At 51.1% G+C, this 10,553-nt stretch overlaps 1 protein-coding gene across 1 annotated transcript in view; it reads right to left on the reverse strand.

Moving 5' to 3' along the window:
- The window catches only part of LOC143981395 (cytochrome c oxidase subunit 6A, mitochondrial-like), a 36,990-nt gene extending 27,563 nt beyond the window's left edge, over nucleotides 1-9,427 (reverse strand). Inside the window, exon 1 of the mRNA XM_077479220.1 lies at nucleotides 9,269-9,427. Coding sequence (XP_077335346.1) covers nucleotides 9,269-9,341 — 73 coding nt within the window. The 5' untranslated portion in view covers nucleotides 9,342-9,427. The remainder of the gene's footprint in view (nucleotides 1-9,268) is intronic.
- Nucleotides 9,428-10,553: the final 1,126 nt, after the last annotated feature.

A 10,553-nucleotide genomic window follows, 5' to 3' on the forward strand; every position in this document is an offset into this window, starting at 1 on the left:
CCTCCTCCTCCTCCAGTCCCATCTCCTCTATGCCATGTCCTCCTCCTCCAGTCCCATCTCCTCTGTCCCATGTCCTCCTCCTCCTCCAGTCCCATCTCCTCTATCCCATGTCCTCCTCCTCCAGTCCCATCTCCTCTATCCCATGTCCTCCTCCTCCAGTCCCATCTCCTCTATCCCATGTTCTCTTCCAGTCCCATCTCCTCTATCCCATGTCCTCCTCCTCCAGTCCCATGTCCTCCTCCTCCAGTCCCATCTCCTCTATCCCATGTCCTCCTCCTCCTCCAGTCCCATGTTCTCCTCCTCCAGTCCCATCTGCTCTGTCCCATGTCCTCCTCCTCCTCCAGTCCCATCTCCTCTATCCCATGTCCTCCTCCAGCCCCATCTCCTCTATCCCATGTCCTCCTCCTCCAGTCTCATCTCATCTGTCCCATGTCCTCCTCCTCCAGCCCCATCTCATCTGTCCCATGTCCTCCTCCTCCAGCCCCATCTCCTCTGTTCCATGTCCTCCTCCTCCAGCCCCATCTCCTCTGTTCCATGTCCTCCTCCTCCAGCCTCATCTCATCTGCCCCATGTCCTCCTCCAGCCCCATATCCTCTATCCCATGTCCTCCTCCTCCAGCCCCATCTTCTCTATCCCATGTCCTCCTCCTCCAGCCCCATCTCCTCTATCCCATGTCCTCCTCCTCCAGCCCCATCTCCTCTGTCCCATGTCCTCCTCCTCCAGCCCCATCTCCTCTGTCCCATGTCCTCCTCCAGCCCCATCTCCTCTATCCCATGTCCTCCTCCTCCAGCCTCATCTCCTCTGTCCCATGTCCTCCTCCTCCAGCCCCATCTCATCTGTTCCATGTCCTCCTCCTCCAGTCCCATCTCCTCTATCCCATGTTCTCTTCCAGTCCCATCTCCTCTATCCCATGTCCTCCTCCTCCAGTCCCATGTCCTCCTCCTCCAGTCCCATCTCCTCTATCCCATGTCCTCCTCCTCCTCCAGTCCCATGTTCTCCTCCTCCAGTCCCATCTGCTCTGTCCCATGTCCTCCTCCTCCTCCAGTCCCATCTCCTCTATCCCATGTCCTCCTCCAGCCCCATCTCCTCTATCCCATGTCCTCCTCCTCCAGTCTCATCTCATCTGTCCCATGTCCTCCTCCTCCAGCCCCATCTCATCTGTCCCATGTCCTCCTCCTCCAGCCCCATCTCCTCTGTTCCATGTCCTCCTCCTCCAGCCCCATCTCCTCTGTTCCATGTCCTCCTCCTCCAGCCTCATCTCATCTGCCCATGTCCTCCTCCTCCAGCCTCATCTCCTCTATCCCATGTCCTCCTCCAGCCCCATCTCCTCTATCCCATGTCCTCCTCCTCCAGCCCCATCTCCTCTATCCCATGTCCTCCTCCTCCAGCCCCATCTCCTCTGTCCCATGTCCTCCTCCTCCAGCCCCATCTCCTCTGTCCCATGTCCTCCTCCAGCCCCATCTCCTCTATCCCATGTCCTCCTCCTCCAGCCCCATCTCCTCTGTCCCATGTCCTCCTCCTCCAGCCCCATCTCATCTGTTCCATGTCCTCCTCCTCCAGTCCCATCTCCTCTATCCCATGTTCTCTTCCAGTCCCATCTCCTCTATCCCATGTCCTCCTCCTCCAGTCCCATGTCCTCCTCCTCCAGTCCCATCTCCTCTATCCCATGTCCTCCTCCTCCTCCAGTCCCATGTTCTCCTCCTCCAGTCCCATCTGCTCTGTCCCATGTCCTCCTCCTCCTCCAGTCCCATCTCCTCTATCCCATGTCCTCCTCCAGCCCCATCTCCTCTATCCCATGTCCTCCTCCTCCAGTCTCATCTCATCTGTCCCATGTCCTCCTCCTCCAGCCCCATCTCATCTGTCCCATGTCCTCCTCCTCCAGCCCCATCTCCTCTGTTCCATGTCCTCCTCCTCCAGCCCCATCTCCTCTGTTCCATGTCCTCCTCCTCCAGCCTCATCTCATCTGCCCCATGTCCTCCTCCAGCCCCATATCCTCTATCCCATGTCCTCCTCCTCCAGCCCCATCTCCTCTATCCCATGTCCTCCTCCTCCAGCCCCATCTCCTCTATCCCATGTCCTCCTCCTCCAGCCCCATCTCCTCTGTCCCATGTCCTCCTCCTCCTCCAGTCCCATCTCCTCTATCTCATGTCCTCCTCCAGTCCCATCTCCTCTATCCCATGTCCTCCTCCTCCAGCCTCATCTCCTCTGTCCCATGTCCTCCTCCTCCAGCCCCATCTCCTCTATCCCATGTCCTCCTCCTCCAGCCCCATCTCCTCCATCCTTAGACTCTGGTTCTCGTAAAAAGATGGTAAAACAAAGAATATGGTTTTTTTACCTCTTCCATAATTTTAGCCAACGTGGGGAAAAAAAAGTGCTTGTTTTATATATATTTTTTATACATAACTAGAACATCTAATGTGGTCCCTACCATGTCTTTTGGATGGCCAGGCGTGGTGGCGCCCCAAGTGGCTCTGGGTGGTATTGAACTAATGAATGTTTGGTTAGGGCTCCTGTTACCTTACCTCTGGTCCACACCTCAGTTCCTTTCAGCTTGCTTTCCAGCTTTGCACAGTTCTGCATAAAATACCAGGACCATACTCTGGATCTTGTTGCTATTAGTACCTGTCACTGCTGGATCAGCTGAGGCAGGTTACCTAATCAGTTGGGTATAAAACACCGCCTCACCCTGAGAGCTTTGTCAGTTCATTGTCTCCTGCTTTGCCTGAGGCTCTGCTTTGCCTGAGGCTCTGGTGTTCCTGCGCTCTGGTGTTCCTGCGCTCTGGTGTTCCTGCGCTCTGGTGTTCCTGCGCTCTGGTGTTCCTGCGCTCCGGTGTTCCTGCGCTCTGGTGTTCCTGCGCTCCGGTGTTCCTGCGCTCCGGTATGCCTGCGCTCCGGTATGCCTGCGCTCCGGTATGCCTGCGCTACGGTGTTCCTGCTCTCCGGTGTTCCTGCTCTCCGGTATTCCTGCGCTCCGGTATTCCGAGACTGACTCCAGCTTCTGATCCTGGCTCTGCTTATCGTTTATTCTGACTTCTGGAATCCCTGACTGCAGCTTTACTTCGAATATCCCTTGGCTATTCCTGTCAAGCCCCCTGTGCACAGATTCACAGCCCGGGTAGCTTATATCTTTGTTACCGTGGGCTGTGTGTGTATTTGCAAGGGTGAGCGTACATCTCTGCACCATGGGCTCCAACCTAGGTAAGCTCTCATATAGGGTTATGTCATTGCAGGAGATTTCCCCTCACTTCCTGTCTTGGTGTCACCAGAACAAGAAGGGGGGATCTTACTGTGGGGAAATAGCTTGCAATTGTTGCCTTATTATGTCCATAGTATTATTAAATTAAAAAATATATATATATATATATTTATAATTATACTAAGGCAACAATTGCAAGCTATTTCCCCACAGTAAGATCCCCCCCCCCTTCCTGTTCTGGTGACACCAAGACAGGAAGTGAGGGGAAATCTCCTGCAATGACATAACTAGGGTTGCCACCTTTTGTTCAAGTCAAACCCGAACACAGCAAAGAGTCCCCCTTTACATCAGAGTCCACAGAGTTCCCCTTTTACATCTGAACTCACTGTAAGGGGGGACTCTGCAGACTCTGATGTAAGGGAGAACTCTGGGGCCTCTAACATAAGGGATGCTCTGGAAAACCAGATTTAAGGGGGAACACTGAGAACTCTGATGTACGAGGAAGACTCTAATGTAAGGGGAAACACTGTGGCCTCTGGTGTAAAGGGGAACTCTGATGTAAGGGGTGCTCTGAGAACCCTGATTTACCTTAGTGTACTCACTCAGAGGCAGGAGAGAGAAGGGGGGTGAGACTTCAATCACAGACAGGGATGGATGGTGAGCTCACTCACCCTTTGGCAGCACCTCTCATCCAGATGTATCTGAGGCTGCTTGACTTCAAATTTCCGGCCCCAACTTTCCTTTTCTGAGGCACAGAGCCAGGGAATTGAGTGAGAGAAGACAAAGAGGGGTAGGGGTGGGGTAAGAGCTGCAGATCGAACCCTCTCTCCTCTCCCATCTGTGTGTTTTTTTTTTTTTGGGGGGGGGGGGGGTTGTTAGTGTTGCCTTTAGGCAGTGTGAAAGAGTGTAACAGACACTTTCAGCTGAGACAACTGCAGCCAGCAATCCTGCTGGGAAGCCATAGTCCAATCTAAATAATGTGTCCGGGTTTCAGACAGTCAGAAACCCGGACACATGATTCCAAACCCGAACTGTCCGGGTGAATCCTGGACAGGTGGCAACCCTAGACATAACCCTATTAGATGATCTAGTTATGTGTGTATATATAAAGAAAGAACTTTTTTTTTTTTTTTCCCCATTTTGGCCAAATTATGAAAGAGTGAAAACCCCATTTATTTATTTTTTCCCCATCTGTGTCCCGCGGGTTGCAGAAAAAAATAGCTTTATTCCGCCATCAACACCGACAGTGTGCTCCCTGCTGCGGAGCCATGTATTCTCCCGTGGGGGGGGGGACCGCCCCTGCCAGAAGAACACAGTGATTATTGCCTGTGACTGCAAGAGCTGCTACCAATCATTGTATGTAAAATCTGACAGGCTGGTTGTACTCAAGTAGATCGATCGATTAACTTGGGTACATTCAGCCTGCCCATACATAGGAGGACCAGATCGGACCACCCATGTGAAAGGGGCCTGAAAAACAACCCACGTAGATTGCTTTTCAGAGCATTGGCTAGTTTAGTGAACCTGGACTAATAACAGTCTCTGAGATGCCCCCCATATTGCCGTCCTTTGAACATGGCGACATCAGCGGACACCTATGTGACACGTGTGAAGTTACTTTCATCCTGCTAAATGGGCAGCAATAGGGCTGCCAATAGAGCGATTGATATTACCCGGGGGCGGAGCACTGTACCAGGGCCGTCTTTGATATTGATTGGACCCTGGGCAAACATTTTCTTGGGCCCCTCCCGAATCCTCTTGTCAACTATTTCAGGGGGTGTTCGGGCTCAAGGGGCAGCTGTTTTGGGCCCCACGACATTGACTTGGCCCGGGGCAGCTGTCCCTTTTTGCCCTGTGTTAAAGACGGCCCTGCACTGTACATGTCTTCTAGCGGCTTCAGGGAAACGCTTCACTCACCTCCATCTCTGGAACAGCAGCTCCTTTGCAGAGGAATTCTGTCCCACCAACACAGGAAGCACGAGGCTCTGCCCGCCTCCTGCTGCCTCCTCAGCCAATGAGCAACCGAAAGATTGTTAAGTCCCTCGTAACATCTCCCAAGTGCCAGCCCTGCCAGCCTACTGTGCTGACTATTAGACATGTGCCATTCGTTTTGTACGAATCTCAAGTTCGTACGGAATTTCCCAAAATTCGTACGTTCGGGGAGGATCCGAAATACGAATTGCCGTGCGTCCGAATTCTGTACGCAATACGAACTTTTGTTTACGAATTTCAGATTTCGGATCAGTTGTCGTCATTATGCTTATGTCAGCACAGGGATGGTGGGAGCCCCTCATAATATGCACAGCAGAGGTACAGCACCCGGAAGAAATCAGCACAGCACAGGGATGGTGGGAGCCCCTCATAATAAGCAGCCCCAGGAGGAAGTCAGAATAGCACTGGGATGGTGGGAGCCCCTCATAATAAGCAGCCCCAGGAGGAAGTCAGCACAGCACAGGGATGGTGGGAGCCCCTCATAATAAGCAGCCCCAGGAGGAAGTCAGCATAGCACAGGGATTGTGGGAGCCCCTCATAATAAGCAGCCCCAGGAGGAAGTCAGCATAGCACAGGGATGGTGGGAGCCCCTCATAATAAGCAGCCCCAGGAGGAAGTCAGCACAGCACAGGGATGGTGGGAGCCCCTCATAATAAGCAGCCCCAGGAGTAAGTCAGCATAGCACAGGGATGGTGGGAGCCCCTCATAATATGCACAGCAGTGGTACAGCACCCAGAAGAAATCAGCATAGCACAGGGATGGTGGGAGCCCCTCATAATAAGCAGCCCCAGGAGGAAGTCAGCATAGCACAGGGATGGTGGGAGCCCCTCATAATATGCACAGCAGAGGTACAGCACCCAGAAGAAATCAGCATAGCACAGGGATGGTGGGAGCCCCTCATAATAAGCAGCCCCAGGAGGAAGTCAGCATAGCACAGGGATGGTGGGAGCCCCTCATAATAAGCAGCCCCAGGAGGAAGTCAGCACAGCACAGGGATGGTGGGAGCCCCTCATAATAAGCAGCCCCAGGAGGAAGTCAGCATAGCACAGGGATGGTGGGAGCCCCTCATAATATGCACAGCAGAGGTACAGCAACCAGAAGAAATCAGCATAGCACAGGGATGGTGGGAGCCCCTCATAATAAGCAGCCCCAGGAGGAAGTCAGCACAGCACAGGGATGGTGGGAGCCCCTCATAATAAGCAGCCCCAGGAGGAAGTCAGCACAGCACAGGGATGGTGGAAGCCCCTCATAATAAGCAGCCCCAGGAGTAAGTTAGCATAGCACAGGGATGGTGGGAGCCCCTCATAATAAGCAGCCCCAGGAGTAAGTCAGCATAGCACAGGGATGGTGGGAGCCCCTCATAATATGCACAGCAGAGGTACAGCACCCAGAAGAAATCAGCATAGCACAGGGATGGTGGGAGCCCCTCATAATAAGCAGCCCCAGGAGTAAGTTAGCATAGCACAGGGATGGTGGGAGCCCCTCATAATATGCACAGCAGAGGTACAGCACCCGGAAGAAATCAGCATAGCACAGGGATGGTGGGAGCCCCTCATAATAAGCAGCCCCAGGAGGAAGTCAGCATAGCACAGGGATGGTGGGAGCCCCTCATAATAAGCAGCCCCAGGAGGAAGTCAGCATAGCACAGGGATGGTGGGAGCCCCTCATAATAAGCAGCCCCAGGAGGAGCAGGTGCAAACTGGACCAGCGGTGCATGGCAGACAATCCGCTTCTCTCTTTCTCATCTAATGAAAATTCGCATTTCGGATAGGAAATTCTTCAACGGAATTTTAAAAAAACCGAACTTCCATCAGCATCGACTGTCATATTGAGGTATATTTTTGCCTTTAAATTTATCGTAAAGAACGTTCGTACGTTAACCAACCTAACGACAATTCGTATTTCGTACGAAACGAAACGGAATTTCGGACACGAAATATGAAGTACGAATTAATTTTAATACAAATCGAAACGGGAACAGAACTAAACAAATTTATTGACGGCGCCCATGTCTACTGACTATGTGCTTCGCCTCTCTCCTGCACACTTCCTGCTTGCCGGGCCCCGGGCCCCTCCAGACGCTCGGGCCCGGTACATGTGTATCTGCTGTACCCCCCCGGCTGATGGTGGCCCCCGCTCCCAGAAGAAGTCACGAGACTGTGACGAAACCGGTAGGAGGAGTTTGATCGGCTGACAAGAGAGGTACCAGGAAGTGTTGCAGAGCTGGTATAGGACGGGGGAACGCCGTGAAAACCGGGACTGCAGAACCGGACCGCTGGTGACTCCATCACCCCTCAGCACTTCAAAAGGCATTTTTATTTGCTTGAAATGTGAGTTGTATATATGTGGAGTTCTGTTTGCAATTAAAAAAAAAAAATTTTTATTATTATTTATTTCAGGAAAAAGGTCCACAGACACAGCAGCAACAAAACAGTCAAGATAGCATTAGTACAGATGCAAGTGAAGGCACATGGACAAGGAAAACATCATTGGGGTGTTCTTGATGAGGTACCCACATTGTCCCATGCTGCTGTGTGTGGGGGGGTATATTAAATATGGATATTCTTGGTTGATTCTATCTATAGGGTTCTAAGTTCCTGATGTATTCCCCTATGTCCATCGGGTTTTCTCGTCTTCTTGACTGTGGGAAGTAGGGTTGCCACCTGTCCAGGATTCACCCGGACAGTTCGGGATTGGAATCATGTGTCCGGGTTTCAAACTGCCTGAAACCCGGACACATTATTATATATTATTATTCAGACTAGGCTATGGCTTCCTAGCAGGGTTGCTGGTTGCAACTGCACAGAGCCAGCAAAACAACCCCCCCCCCCCCCAAACACACACACACAGACGGGAGAGGAGAGAGGGCTTCATCTGCTCCTCTTCCTCCCGCCCCTACCCCTCTCTGTCTGCCCCACATTCCAGTCCCTGACACCGTGCCTCAGAAAAGGAAAGTGGAGGCTTGAAATTTGAAGTCCAGCAGCCTCAGATACATCTGGATGCGTGGTGCTGACTGCCAAGGAGTGAGTGAGCTCACCATCCATCCCTGTCTGTAAATAAAGTCTCCCCCCCCTTCTCTCTCCTGCCTCTGAATGAATACACTAAGGTAATTCAGGGTTCTCAGAGCACCCCTTACATCAGAGATCCCCTTTACACCAGAGGCCACAGTGTCCCCCCCCTTACATCGGAGTCCTCTCCATTCATTAGAGTTCTCAGTGTTTTCCCTTTAAATCAGGGTTTCCAGAGCCCAGAGTTCTCCCTTACATCAGAGTCTGCAGAGTCCCCCCCTTACAATGTAAGATAACTCTGTAAGTGGATTCAGATGTAAAAGGGGAACTCTGTGGACTCTGATGTAAAGGGAGACTCTTGTGATTAATTTCATATGATTAGAAATGTAAGTTTATTGTAAAATATATGTATAGTTTATACTATAAAAAAAAGGACCCCTGCAGGCCATCGCTATCAATCACAGGCTTATTATTTAAGCCCCTAAGGTGAGGGCACATCCGGTGGGGGGTTGTGTGTGCACAACGCATGAAGACACAATTATCGCATGTGTGATGGTAATATGGACTTTTGTTTCGTTTAAACACTCACTAACTGAAAGCCGCAGAGCAATTTATTTTCATATATATATATATATAGAATGTTGTTGTTTAGTTTATTAACCTTATTGAGGACTGAGTGAAATATGACGGAGCACTTTATTTATAGTGATTATATGTTGTTATGCTTTAGACATTTATGTTATGTGAAGTGTTTACTGGATTCATATCTTTATATTAGTATTTTTTTCCTTATATATCAGCACTGCACAGCGTGTTATATATATATAAGTAAGAGTAGTAGTTAAGTAAGAGTAGTAATAGAGGTAGTAAAAGTAGTAGTAACAGGAGTAGTAATAGGGGTAGTAGTGAAGGTAGTAGTAGTAGGGGTAGTGGTAAAGAAGTAATAGTAGTAGTAGAAGGTGTAGTGAGTGGAGTAGTGAAGGGTTTAGTAGTGTGGACAGTAGTAGTAGAGTAGTGGTGGAGGGTGGTGGTAGTAGTAGTATTAGAGGTTGCAGTGAAGCTGGTTCCTCACCTCCTCCGGATCCATGTCCATGGGCTGCGGTGGCCATGGCCCTCCGGAATATTGTGGCCCCGGGGATCACCATTCTCAGCTGTGTTGGGGACGCAGTCAGTGTCTGGGGTGGTTTGGGAAGGTCACTGATTGCTTAGTAAGATGTTGGGAGGGAGGGGGTGTACGGGTCTAATGTCCTCCACACCTGGGCCTGGGCCAAATTCTTGGCTAAGTTTATCTCTGACACGCAGAGCATGCTGCATGTGTTACTGCACAGGAAACTTCAACATGGACGAAGAGCACAGACCTCCATGTCAGTGTCCTTCCTTGTACTCGGACCTCCATGTCAGTGTCCTTCATTGTACTCGGACCTCCATGTCAGTGTCCTTCATTGTACTCGGACCTCCATGTCAGTGTCCTTCATTGTACTCGGGCCTCCATGTCAGTGTCCTTCATTGTACTCGGACCTCCATGTCAGTGTCCTTCATTGCACTCGGACCTCCATGTCAGTGTCCTTCCTTGTACTCGGACCTCCATGTCAGTGTCCTTCATTGTACTCGGACCTCCATGTCAGTGTCCTTGATTGCACTCGGACCTCCATGTCAGTGTCCTTCATTGTACTCGGACCTCCATGTCAGTGTCCTTCATTGTACTCGGACCTCCATGTCAGTGTCCTTCATTGCACTCGGACCTCCATGTCAGTGTCCTTGATTGCACTCGGACCTCCATGTCAGTGTCCTTCATTGTACTCGGACCTCCATGTCAGTGTCCTTCATTGTACTCGGACCTCCATGTCAGTGTCCTTCATTGTACTCAGACCTCCATGTCAGTGTCCTTCATTGTACTCAGACCTCCATGTCAGTGTCCTTCATTGTACTCGGACCTCCATGTCAGTGTCCTTGATTGTACTCGGACCTCCATGTCAGTGTCCTTCATTGCACTCGGACCTCCATGTCAGTGTCCTTCATTGTACTCGGACCTCCATGTCAGTGTCCTTGATTGCACTCGGACCTCCATGTCAGTGTCCTTCATTGTACTCGGACCTCCATGTCAGTGTCCTTCATTGTACTCGGACCTCCATGTCAGTGTCCTTCATTGCACTCGGACCTCCATGTCAGTGTCCTTGATTGCACTCGGACCTCCATGTCAGTGTCCTTCCTTGTACTCGGACCTCCATGTCAGTGTCCTTCATTGCACTCGGACCTCCATGTCAGTGTCCTTCATTGCACTCGGACCTCCATGTCAGTGTCCTTCATTGTACTCGGACCTCCATGTCAGAGTCCTTCATTGCACTCGGACCTCCATG

This window comes from Lithobates pipiens, unplaced genomic scaffold, assembly GCF_037356315.1.
Source record: "Lithobates pipiens isolate NorthernLeopardFrog02 unplaced genomic scaffold, aLitPip1_a1.2 Scaffold_146, whole genome shotgun sequence".
Taxonomy (NCBI): domain Eukaryota; kingdom Metazoa; phylum Chordata; class Amphibia; order Anura; family Ranidae; genus Lithobates; species Lithobates pipiens.